General features: G+C 38.9%; 1 protein-coding gene across 1 annotated transcript in view; it reads left to right on the plus strand.

Moving 5' to 3' along the window:
* The window catches only part of RAB40B (RAB40B, member RAS oncogene family), a 31,616-nt gene extending 19,041 nt beyond the window's left edge, over positions 1-12,575 (plus strand). The window contains exons 2-6 of the mRNA XM_068913439.1: positions 6,786-6,846; positions 8,667-8,727; positions 9,600-9,677; positions 10,177-10,399; positions 11,439-12,575. Coding sequence (XP_068769540.1) covers positions 6,786-6,846; positions 8,667-8,727; positions 9,600-9,677; positions 10,177-10,399; positions 11,439-11,710 — 695 coding nt within the window. The 3' untranslated portion in view covers positions 11,711-12,575. The remainder of the gene's footprint in view (positions 1-6,785; positions 6,847-8,666; positions 8,728-9,599; positions 9,678-10,176; positions 10,400-11,438) is intronic.
* The last annotated feature ends 968 nt before the right edge of the window (positions 12,576-13,543 follow it).

Below are 13,543 nucleotides of genomic sequence, written 5' to 3' on the forward strand. Positions count from 1 at the left end.
CTTCTGGAGTCTTACTACGTTCCTGGCTTCAGTTATATAGATAGATATCTATGTGTGTGTATATGTGTTTATACATATATGTATATAATAAGCTCTATCTGTTAATTTTGTGTTTGAAAAGAAAAATATTTATTTTAAAATCAATTAGATTTAAGAAGTCATACACTTCAGAAAGGGATGTGGCTTGCTGAAATTAAAAAATCTCCAATTTGTGGCTTTAGGTAGACAATTCCGGTTACAAACCGACCACGTGGAAGGGTTATGACGCACTGGGAAGTTTTGCTGGTTTACTTGCATGTTTCCATTCATACTGACTTGGATGGTTGAAGTAGGAAATCTTTCCTGTTTATAAGACAAAATGAATAGCGCTAAGATGAAATAATTATTCAAATCTCTATCATAACGGCGTTCAGACTCTGAGAACTAGTTGCCTGAATTTGTACAGGCTTACATGGTAGGCTTTGATCTGGCGTGAGGCCGTTGTTTGAGAACGGTGTTCTTTAAAGTACTGTGATGAAAAACTAAACGTTCTTCTTAGCTCTTGATTAATGAAACACGACTGTGCCTCACCCTTAATATTAAATGGCGTTCGAAAGACGGCGTTTTGTTGAGACAGCCACGTAATCACAATAACCACACCTCAGCGATTCGGTTGAGAGAATGTAGCAGGCTTGTAAAGAGGGAATTTGCTTAGGAATTGTGTCCTGATAAAAGCAGGCTATGCTCTGGTCTCGGGATAAATTTTTCCATTTCTTAGGGAAAAAAAACTTACCATCTAACGTAGGAGGAAGAGCAGTAAAAAGCAGGTCTGAAATGACCAGTTGTGGTTGGTTTGCTCTCCCCCCGCCCCCTTAAAAACAAAACAAAAGCTTAGCAATTCATAAACACAGGCTTGCTTGAAAATTATTCTTTAGGTAATGGAAAAATAGCTGTATGTAATAGTTGGTAACATCCAGAATCTGTTCAAGAATGTTCCACACAAAGATGAAAGATAAATTTTGTTTTTGAAAATTCATAGCAAAGAAACTAATCTAGATTCCAGTCGGAAAAGATCATGGGTTTAAATTAGGTCCCTCCATGAAACGTGCCTTCAAATTAACCCCTTCCTTTTCTAAAACCTTCTCGTATTTTATGCGCGAATCCTGAGGTTTCCCAATACAGGATAATAGTGTGTAATAAAAGTTGCAACATAATGTTAAAATATTTTCAGAAATTGACCCAGCACCATAACAAGTCTGCACGTTTGTGTTTTTAACCCTCCTCCTTCCCGCAGAGCAGGCAAATAAACAAAACCTCCAGAAGTGCGTGCTGCAACGGGGTGATGTTGCAATTTAAAAGACTTATTTTCCTGTGTCATGATAAATGTGACTGATTCTGTAGGAAGTGTTATCCAGAGTTCTTCTATTATTGTTGTGCAATAGGAAGCTGAAAGAACAAAATAATTGTCTTGATACCAGCTGAATTCTTTGCGTTAGCAGCCTCTTTCTTCTCTTTCCTCCGTAGAAATGCATTTCAGTTGTGTATCCAAACAAAGCTATTCTGTCTTCCTAAATGAGTGAATAATGTTCTGGAAGGACGGTTGATTTCTACAACAGCACAATTCACATCTGTTGGTCTCATTGTTATGGTTTCATGCTGTTCCTGATGATTCATGGCAAAAGCCTTTTTATTTTGATTCCTAATCAGTGGCAAATGCTAACTGCAGAGATGTTCAGGTTCTGTTATCAACTGCTTCTATCAGTGTAACAGCTGAAGAGCAAGCAAGTTTCTGAATCCATTTATTTTTCAAAAAACTTTTGAGAAACCCGTAAGAAGCTCTCCCAAGCAGCAGCTGACAATGGTAGATTTCCAGGCTTGCCTTATGCGCGTCATCTGAGGGAAAAGATGTAATATTTTGCATTGTGTGTGGCTAAACATGAGTCTTGTGGTAGTGTATGGGCCATGGGTGGCTAAACATGAGTCTTGCGGTAGTTTATGGTGCGAGGCGCAGAGCACTGCCTGATTTACTCAGCTGTGTATCCTCTAGCTATGCTGTGCTAATTTTCTACGCTTGGCATGTCTTTAAACAGAATGATGGATGTCAGTTCACCGTGTGGGATGTGTCAGTGTTTGCTAAACATGGTTGTGCCTCTTCATTAACTTTAGATGAACTAGTGGAGGTATTTCACCCTGCGGGAAATATCAATAGTAACACAAGGGTGCTGGCATGAGTTGTATGGTATTATGCAGTGTTTGTTCTGCGTGTTTTATGTCTTCGAGAATTTCTGAAATGATGGAACTTGTTCTTTCAGCACACCAACAATTTGGATGTCCTAGCCTGGTTGGTGTCCTGAGGCTTTGTTTAAAAGTGTGAGGGGTGTTTTTGGTTTTTTTTTTTTTTGTTTTTAATATACATGTTTCCCCCCCACACACACACTCGTGGTTCATAGATTTGACTATTTCCTAATACTGCTGGGGGACTGGTACACTTCTCTAGCCAAGGAATGAGAACAAGTCTTCCAAAAACAGTGGCAACTTTTAACTTTCCAAACGTACCAGTGATAAGGGCTTGAATTACAGGTGGGAAACATTTAGCTCACTGCAGAAGCGTGTGAATTGAAAAGCCTGAACTGCCCACGGATGCTGTAGCTGGCCCTTCAGCTCGGTGCTGCTGTGGGAACCGTGGAGCTGGTATGGCACTGAGCCCATCTCCGATTCGAGTTGGACGATGAAGAGAACTCGCCTCCCTCTCTCCGCTGCTGGACTAGAAGGAATTGTGTCATGAGACTTTTCTGAAACACCGCTACTTGACTGGAGGATGTATTCTTAGCTTGTAAAGCTGGGAGTAGTGAACCTGTAGGCTGATGGGAATCAAGTGAAGTATCCTGAGGGCAGGCAATAGAAACGAAGCGGCAGCTCTGAAGTGTGTTTCCTAATAGCGTGCGACCTGCTGCCTGTGTCAGTACCTCCATCTCCTGCTCATTCATCTCGTTTTCACGTGACAGCAGGACTGCTTCTCTGAGCTCACTTTCTGTCATTGCTTTGGTTATTGCTAACTTCTTCCTTACCAGGATCTTATTCCTCCTGGCTTCTCACCCCTAAAAAATGCCTGTCGCTCTTGAACTGCCTGCGTTTATTTCTTTAGAGCTTCTGCAAGATGACTGAAAACGCCTCTGACTTTGACTTTCGGATTGGGCAGATGTTTAGCAGTGGCTAATGCTGCTAGAAACGAATCCAACCAAATCAATTAATGGATAAAAATATATATTAATAATACCACTGCGCAGCTGTCCCTCCAAATTTGTTCTTTAAATCTCTTTGATCTTATAAAGCTAAAAAATACTTTTACTCTAATAATATGAGCCAACGCAGTATAGAAATAAATACAGAAATAGATACAGAAATATAGAAATAAAAATAGCTCGTTAATATTGCTATGAAAGTTTCTGACTACAAAATACCTATGAGCTACTTAATCCGTAAAATTTGAACTTTAACATACAAGAAGCCAGAAAGTTAGAGAAGTGAGTTTATTTATAGGGGAGATAAAGAAGTTGGTTCACTGTATACTTTAATGTCCATGGTAGAACAGGTATCCTACAAAAAGGAATTAATGCTATTGTTCTATACAGTAAATGGCATTCAGAGTCCTCAAAGTCGTCTGTTTTTTCTGTTCTGGGGGAGGAATGAGTTGCCTTGAGCCTAAAGCCTGGGGGTAGCTGTCTTGAGTAATGGTGCGCTGATCTCTGGGCAAGACGTTTCTCTGACGCGTACGTAGGGTAGCTCTTCCACGGGTAGGGCATCCCTGCTTCGTTTCAAAGAGCAGTGTCCTGTGATTAGTGAATTCAAGATTTTGGTTGTCTTTATAAAACAAACTCCAATCTTGTTTGCCCCAGATGATTTTTTTCAAGTACACTAGACAAACCGCATTTGGGCGGTACAGCGTGGTGCAAATTTTAGGAGAAACATATGCCAAAAGAAGCAACTTTTTTCTTTGCTTATCTCTACAGGGAGAGCTGACTTAGCTGATAACTGTTATCTTGCAGTAACTTCTGTTCAGTAATTAGATACCTATTTATTCCAGACCTGCTCTTACAAACTCCATTCCTTCTGGAAAAGGACAAGCACGAGGCTTCATTTTTGTGTGTCTGCATGTTATGCAAGAGGGTTTTAAACCTGTATTTTGTTGACAAAGATAGGGGTAACAGACACATGGTGACTGTTTGAGGGACCTCTTTGGGACATCTGATTGCAGTATTTAGCAGTACTATCCTTGAAGGAGCAACAGGAAGTCCATTTTGTGCGTGCATAGTTCATCTGCAGTTGTCAGTTGTGCAGGTTGGAAAATAAATTTATCAAATGCTGTGAAAATTTAAAAAAATACATAATGTGGAAGATTATAGAAATCATCTATTGTGAGGATTATGTTTTATATGATTTTAATATTTTAGTGGGTTTTATTTTAGGAATGAAAAGAAAACTCCGACTTAATATTAATTTGATGACAAAGCATACTTTCAGGTAAATGGCAAACTTCCTAGCGGTAGATGCTTCTCCAGAGCTGCGCTTGCGAACGAAAACCTTTCCTGACTGCAGTTCGTGTGCAGCACTGTGCTGTAACCTTTCTTTATGAGAGAGTGACCTAAGCTGTGACTACAATCTGTCTCCAGTTCACGTGGCTCTTTTAAACTTTCATACTTCTTTTTACCCCTCAAATTGTTGTCTTATGGGTGAGTTTTGACAAGTGCACTGATGTGAACATGGCGCTTAAATGTGGCGTGTAAACATGGCTGGTATTACAGAGAGGGTGTAGGCTAAACTACTCTGGGGCTGGCCTTGCTGCATAAGCTGGTCGCAGCTTCTCTCCCCTGGAAGGACGGGCACTTGATGGGAAGACTGTCCTACAAGACAACCACGAAGCATCTCCAGGCACTCAACAGGGTGGACACACCATAGCGGTAGGGCTTTGTTGTGGCAATGTTGGGAAACAGGCTGGGGAAACCTGTGGATGAACTGAGCTATGTGGCTCTCGCTCTTTGGATGTAGAAGCGGCAGGGCATTCGGAGCCAGGCAGGAGAGCTTGTGCCCTCCTAAAAGTTGGCAAAGCCTAGAGAGCAAGGTAGCCGGCTCATGACGTGGCAGGTAGGAGAGATGTTTTGTTTCTTTTCGAGTCCTGGTGTTCCCACTGCTTTGTCGGTTTGTTCCAGCCTTTCTGCCCACCCATACTTACGTGCCGTGTGTAGTCTCTCTACTCCCCCACAATGACTTATAGCTGTCTGCAGTTTAGGATCAAGCAATTAACGGGATCATCTTCACCACTGTCATTCCTCTTCCTTTGATAAGGATTTGCTGAAATCTTAAGTAGTAATTAAGGCACTCTTCGTCATGCATTTGTTTTTCTGTGTCAATGTATGTTTTTCACCCTTTTGTCTTGCTTATACTTGGAGAATAAAACACGTTTGTTTTTCGAGGTATGAGTATAGCTACGTTTCAGGACATTTTCAGAGGTAATTTCCATGCTTTTTAAACTGCGTTTGGAGGGCTGTATGAATAAATGTTCAATTCAGGAAATGACTCAGCTATGACAAAGCCAAGAAAACATGTGGAGAAACGCATTTACCAGTAAAACCGTGTTGCTTGGCTGCAAAGTAATGCACACTTTTCAATAACATTTAATAAAATAAAAGCCTCTCTTTTAACGTTTATAATTATGAACGTTATGGATACAGTCCTGAAGCCCAGTATTTCAAGCCACTGACCCTAGCATAGTGGTAAATGTTTTCAAGGGTCAACTGCAGCTACCTAACTGCTTCTAATTAGTTTTACCTAGGCTAACGCACCCACTTTGCCCAAGAAAACACTAAAGCTAGACTTGAGCTTATTTTTACATAGTTACATTTCTTCCTGAGGCATGTCAGGTCAGTAATTAAAAAAAAAAAAAAAAAAAAAAAAAGCTAATATCAGCACTGAAGATTATTTGCAAAGAGTATAAAATGTCATTAGTGACACATTTTGCTGAGCTCACATCTTTATTGTATGTTAGCATGTTATGTTGTTCACATTTTAACAGGCTAAATAATAAGTAAATATATATCTATGCATACGCACAAATACATGGCGTCCCTTAAATGATACAGTACTTTTTCAGCTCATCTATAAGGGGCTGTAGCTCATCCCCAAGTCTCGAGGTTGTTATGGGAAGGAGTAAGCGGAATCTTTGCCTGTGTTTTGTGGGTTGCTAACTGAAGAGGTCTTTTGGGCAGAGAAGACTGTTATCACTGGGAATGGGAAAGGCTAGAAAACGAAAAGCCAGCTACTACTTGTGCCGTCTGCTGCCCTTATATAAGAGGGGGATAAATGTATCTGAGGTAGGAGCTGCCTATGGGTCGGAGCTGCTAGGTTAGGGAGGAAATAATAGAGGCAGGGCAACAGAGGGAAAGAATGGCATTTAGTTTGCAGCCTGTGTAGGAGAGGAAAGGGGAAAACATAGTTCTACCTCCCCTTCTTGAAAAGAGATAAAACTCTTTAAGCATGTATGTTGGCATGTTCATGAATAAGAGATTATCTATTAAGCTGAAGGGAGCCTCAGAAATGTTACTGAATGGATCATGCTTAAGGAGTATGAAAGGGGTCTTTGTAATTTTATATGAACAAGCTATACTTACCTATACGCATCAGACAGGCTACTAATGAAAAAAAGAATTTTTTTTTTTTATGGTCAGCTTCTTTTGAAATCTGTAACTGTCTGTACATATGCTGCACACCTGGAAGCTGATCTAAGATTTATGTGACTGTCTTTCCCCCAGGTATTGATTATAAGACTACAACTATACTTCTGGATGGCCGACGAATCAAGCTACAGCTCTGGTAAGTGTGTGTTTCATCTTTCCTCATAATTTATAGTTCAGAGATGCAAAGAATGCAGCTCTTCAGGGCAGGAATCATCATCATATTTAGCCAAATGAAGAAGAAGAATGATCCAGGTAGCTAGCACTTAATGCAAGTCACTTGCTTTTTCTTTACCTCCATTTTGCATCCATTTAATGTAAAATGTGGGATCCTAGAGTTTCTTTAAATTAGACGTGTAATAAATACAGAATGAAGGTACAAAAGATTACACTTAGCTATACTGGTAACAAGGACCATGCAAATACCTTAGAAAACATACTGTGGTTGTATAGCAACGGCCTTCAATTTATTAGTAATGGTGGTCAGGGTGCCTAAAGAGCCACCGTGTTACAAAATTAAACTCAAAAAAAGTAGCATTATTGCTCATGATGATTTCAAATTGTATAGTTTCATTGATACGCAATCGGATTTGATTTGATCCTAGCAAAAACACGTGGAGAACAAGTAAGCATTTTGCAACAAAGTGATATAACTCGGAAGAGGCGGTAATGCTGTTGCCTCTTAAAGAGGTGGTTTTCCTTCTTCCCTAAACTCATGGCACAAAAGAGGGAGAAGTAAGGTCAGTGCAGGACAGGGAGGAGAGGGAATGTGATTTGAGGAAGCATAATCCAGATGAGTCAGAGGGGCAGGTCCTAGGAAAAAACAGTGTTCGGATCAGGTGGAGAACTGGAGGTGAACATGAATTGTTATTGGGATTATACCTCCCCCTTTCCCCCTCCCCCCCCCCCCCCAAAAAAAAAAAAGGTAGTGGATTGTCTGTTTCAGTCTTTGACTTTAACATTCATTCGCACTTTCATTTCTGATTCAAACATCTTTAAGGACGGGAGTTAAATGCCTGTGTGTTGCCAAAGCTAAGTTATTTTAAATTTATTCTTCATTGATTGTTTTTGCTTTTATGATGTTCAGAATATTGGTTCAAAAGTTAAAATGCAATGATGGATAATAGTACTTTGCCATATGGTATCTTGATTACTTGATATTTTGTTCAACTTTTTTTTCTTCTTCTGTCTCCTGCTTTATATAGCTTAGTAAAAATACTACATAAAGCTTATCTGAAAAGCAGCCAGGAAGGAGATGTTTTAATGCTTTTTGTGAAGGGAGAGGATGTTTCTTGAACTCCTGAGAATAACAGATTGCAAATGTTTCTACAGTTGACCATATACGGAAATATGTGCCTTGCATTTGAAGATCTGTCATCTGTGTCAAATAGTCTATGGAACTTTGCTTCTGATCGCACTCTTCAGTATAAATTTGCTTCCAAACATTGTATGCAGTGATTTTTGTGCACTGTTTTCTAAAAATCTGTGCTGTCTATGCCGCCGTAAGGATGGCTTCATCATACGAGACTCATGGTAAACTTTTATTGCTGTAGTCAAGGATTTATTGTTTTTCCGTTAGTTTCCTTGGTGACAGCTGTTGTTTTCTTCCACTTTTCTGCTGTGAAAAAAGTGTCTCTCTTGGAGCTGAACTAAATGCAAAGTATAGTGGCAAACATACCCTTGACTAACAGTTTTTATTTTCCAAGGGCAATCACAAGCGCGGAGTTGGAAGTTCTTGTCCTCCTGTGTTGAGAAATCTGCAAAATGTAGAGGGAAGAGCAGAAGGCCAATGGGGGGTGGGAACTGCTGCGAGCAAGAAGAGCTCTTATGCCTTAGTGGCAGCTACTGCGTGACTGAGAGAAGAAGTGATATAGATGAACAGAGATGGGTTGATCAAGCTGAACTAACACAGGCGGATGCCTACTTCTTTAAAAAATATATATAATTTATTTCATTTAGGGATACATCAGGGCAAGGGAGATTCTGCACCATATTTCGGTCTTACTCAAGAGGTGCTCAGGTAAGCAAAGTACAGCTTTCTCAGTGATGAGTAATTGATGAGTAATGGTTGCTGGATGAATGAAAACACAGTTAGCAAACTACCATGAGGGCTTCTAGAGCTTGCTCTCTTATGGTTTGCATGCCAATTCTATAACGTTCTGAAGATAAAAGATGCAAAATGGGAAGGATTCTGCTTTGGTGGGGGGAGGGAATTAATGAGATTGGAGTTGAACCATGGTGAAATACAATGACACGTATACTTATGCCTTCTTGTTGGCTACCTCGGTAGCTTAAGTTTGTTGTTTTGCTTTGGCCATGCAAATGCAGAATATGCTAATTCTGCTTTTTAAAATTTTGTCTGCCAAGTAAGCTGAACTGACAGCATAATGCTGTCAAGACTAATAGGAAAAACATAAACCTAGCCTAAAATGCAGTGAAGTATAATGACTTGTAATTAGGCGACTTTAAAAAAAAAAAAAAACAAAAAGACATACAAAAAGTCACAAATTAAAGTATTAATTAAATCATGACATGCGTTGCTTTTGATGAGTTGCTCTTGTTGTGTCCCAGGATTGTGCAGCGCTACCGAATGTGACCAAAAATATTTATTTGCTATGACTTGTGATGTGTGTACAATCAGCTAAGCCTGTCAACTGTAAAAAGAACTATTTATTAATGTATTAGGCCCCAAAATAAAATTGGGGCTTCTGCACCTTTCCTGTTCTGTAATCTATACTGGGAGACAGGGGTTGGTTTGGCAGGATATTGAGTTTCTGCTCCACTGAGAGGTTGCTCAGTATCTTACAGGATTGTTTCAGAATCGGAGAAAACTTAACAGATAGTATTCACTGTGTTATGCCTCTGTTAAACTGTTTTATTTTTTTAACACAGGGTGTAATACTAGTGTATGACATTACAAATCGTTGGTCATTTGATGGAATCGATAGATGGATAAAAGAAATAGATGAGGTAAGGTACAATCTCGGAGCATCACTAGTCTACACCAGATGACTAAGACTGACTGCTTATGGTATTTTCTACTGTTTCTCCTGGCATTTTCAGGCACTGCTTACTACAGAGTTATCCAAGATGCCAAGCTTACAATTTTGTTTCTATGTTTATACTTCTAGAAAGTTGGAAACATATCAACTGAAGTGTCTGGTTTTTAAAGGTGTTGACAGAAAGCATATGGAGGGCAAAAATTTGAAGTTGCAGTCCCACTCTTGGTATAGATCTGCTACATCGTCTGTGCAAGTCCCTTTACTGTGAGGAAGGGATGTTTTTTTTAAATCAGAGAATCATTGAATAATTTAAGCTGGAAGGGACCTCTAGACATCATCTGGTCCAACCTCCCACTCGCTCTTTAAATCTTGAAAAAGCTTTTGTTTGTTTTAATTGAGGGAAGGTGGAAGTGGGAGCCAGACTGTTAATTTTTTTTTTCTTGTTGTTGTTGCTTCTTTTTGCTCAGCATGCTCCTGGTGTACCAAAAATCCTGGTTGGAAATCGCCTTCACTTAGCCTTCAAGCGCCAAGTGTCTACTGAGCAAGCACAAGCCTATGCTGAGAGGCTGGGCATGACTTTTTTTGAAGTCAGCCCACTTTGTAATTTCAATATTACAGAGTCCTTTACTGAGCTTGCAAGAATAGTATTGATGAGACATGGAATGGACAGGCTCTGGAGGCCAAACAAGGGTAAGCAAAGTACAGTACACAATTACCTGTGCTACTATCTGCTAGTATTGTTAAGACTGATATACTAAGAATCTTGGAAAACAAAATTGAAGGATGGGAGATATTAAAATACAGATTTTCAAATGCTTAATTTTAAAATATAAGACACAGGTGTCTAATAACCTAATCAGCTTAGTCTTTGGTTAAATGGCGTGCTGTTTGTTTTTCAAGGTGAAAGGAACTTAAGATGACTAGGGTTTGCTTTAGCTTTTAGGAAACACGGCGAGAGTAGAGCCTACAAAATGGTGTAGGGAAGGTGACTGAAAACTGCTTTCTAGGAGTGTGAGACAAGGTGGATAGAAGTGCAGGTTCAATGAAACTGAAAGCAAATTCAAAACCCAAAGAAATTTTTTCCGCATAGGACAAAATATCTTGGGGATCTCATTGCCAGGTATGGCTGAGGCCAAGATTTTAGCAGTACTGAGAAAAGGTTAGATAGCTATATGCCTGTGCGGGCTGCTTTTCATTTATTTATTTATTTATTTATTTTTAAGTAAAATAAATTTTGCTTCACTTATTATGACCATGATGGTCTAAGGATATAACACAGCTACAGTACTGAAAATGTTTAAATTTTGTCCTAGCCAAGGCTCATGTTTCATGAATATACAATAATTTCCAGAACTTGTATTACTTGGTTGATTCTGATGCAAAAACATGAGGGGTGGGAGAGGAGGGAAGGAACTCTGACTCCTGTGCAGCTTGCTTTCTAAACAGAAAAAATATATTCAGGGATAAACCTGTTCCTGCTTTTGTAGAGAATTAAAAAAAAAAAAAAATCTTTCCTAAAGCTTAATTCTGACTCATCTAAGTATCCTGACACAAATAGGAAGCTGAAGTACAGATTTTGTTGGATAATATACACGTGGGAAAGGGTGCGGGAGGAGAAATAAGAATTCATCCTAGAAGAAGAAAGTGCGGGCAGAGTGCAGGGTATGCTACCACCATGCGGCTGACAAAAGCACGCTATTTTAATGCAAGCTTTCTGTCTGTTTTTAAGTACTGAGCCTGCAAGACCTTTGTTGCCGTGCCATAGTTTCCTGTACCCCTGTGCATCTTGTTGACAAGCTCCCTCTCCCTGTTGCCTTAAGAAGCCATCTCAAATCTTTCTCCATGGCCAATGGCCTTAATGCCAGGATGATGCATGGACGCTCGTATTCCCTCACATCCAACAACATCAGCAAAAGGAACAGCTTAAAGAAAGCTAAAATTATCCGTCCACCACAGAGCCCACCAAAAAACTGTACAAGAAACAGCTGTAAGATTTCCTAAACTCTCTGTGGGAAAAGGAATCTGGATGGAATCCCCTCATGTGGAGTGTTGGAACACAAGGACTCTTTGTTTAATAGTTGAGCATATTCTATGTGTGTATCACATTGCATAGACAAAAATAAGAAAGAAATCTTATTTTAGAGCTTGCTCACTAAAGTAATGCTGCTTTGGAATGAATGACATGTGAAGTGCAAAGTGCAACTGAAAGGATGTGGCATTTTGCTGTTGGATTTTCATACTGTATTTTAGTTGTTGATGTGCATGACGCCATTGTTTTTACTAGTAGATGTGTTTTTATATAGGGAATAATTATAATTATTCTGAGTTCTTAATTATATGAAATCTGGAAAGTGACTTACTGTGTATATAAAAACCTGTGTTATTTGCAAACTTTATTCAAAAACACAAAAGAGAGTAGTTGGTTTGCATATTCAGGCAGAGGTTTTTAAATGCATTGTATTGTATAGATTGTAAATTCCACAAATAGTGTGACAAATTCTAGTAACATTGCAATTGTGCATTTGGACTTTTGCATTTTGGACTTCCTTGATAGCCTCGAAGCACTAACTTACTAAGCTAAAAATGTGTATATAGTTGTTATGCACATATACAATAAGGTTTTTGTCCCATTAGTGTATGAAATAGATTTGATAAAGTTTTTGGTATGTTATTTAATACTTTGGGGGGATTAATTTGTGGTTTATATACTTATTTTTCTGTACAAATCTACATTTTTATACCACTCTACAGGAAAGTTCTAGGAAGAAAATGCCAAAGACACTGTGGTAAAGGGAATGTGACTTAAAAAGCTGCTTTATAAGAAAGAACACTATTTAAAAAAAAATAAATGTTTCTGGAAAAGAAATCCTATTATTCTTTCTTTAATTGGAAGGTTGTCTTTATCTTCCTTTAGAAGAAGTTTGAAGAACAGCATACCTGAAGTCGACACCAAGAACATGAAGCCCCCCTGCTTATAAATCACCTAATTCTTTGGTTACAGCGTCTGTCTTCAAGGCTGATAACTGAAATACGAAAGAATAATACATGTCAGTTCCTCCCTCTATTTATGTGAAAGAATGGTGAGACTTTTTCTCTTGAGAAACAAGTGACTGCATCACTTGATACCAGCTTTTTCTAAGTGTCTTTAATATTGTGAGATACCATCAAGTTATGTTTCTGTAGTATTCCTCCTGGATCAGCACAGATCTCTATAGCATCTGCATGCTAGTAGGGAAAATCCTAGGCCAGTAAAGTGCCAGAATGCTTTTCACCAAAAAGTGCAGTGCCAAAAGAAGAGCGAATCAGAACAAGTTGTCTCATTATTTAACGACGGAATGGCCCAAGTTCAATGGAAGGCGTTTTTTTTGATCGCTTTTCTTTTGAAATTATTCTTGTATGCACAGCTGTAAGAATTATAAAGCAGGAATATTGATGGATATGAACTTTTTATGTTTGCAAGGACAGAAAAATTGCTGTTAGACATCTCCAAGACAAATCAATAGAGTAATTAATGCTGGAATTCTTGTAATCAATAGGAATAACTTCAGACAGGTTGATTTGTCCTTTAAAAGAGGATTTGATATATCAAAGCAGCATTAAAAAGGGCTTGTTTGTGCTGCTGGCAGTTTGTTCTGCTATGCCCAGTCGGTTTTGACTATATCCTCTATTTGGATGAGTAATAGATCACTTAATTATCCTTTTCAGTAGCTTCCAATTATAGCACATAATTTGGACTTGCTCCATTTTAAACTGTGCATTTCATCTTGTTATGAAGGTAGTTTGGATATTTATAGTAGACTACTACTCTTGCTCTAAGAGACTTGTTACACAAAA

This window comes from Struthio camelus, chromosome 19 (genome assembly GCF_040807025.1).
Source record: "Struthio camelus isolate bStrCam1 chromosome 19, bStrCam1.hap1, whole genome shotgun sequence".
NCBI classification, from domain to species: domain Eukaryota; kingdom Metazoa; phylum Chordata; class Aves; order Struthioniformes; family Struthionidae; genus Struthio; species Struthio camelus.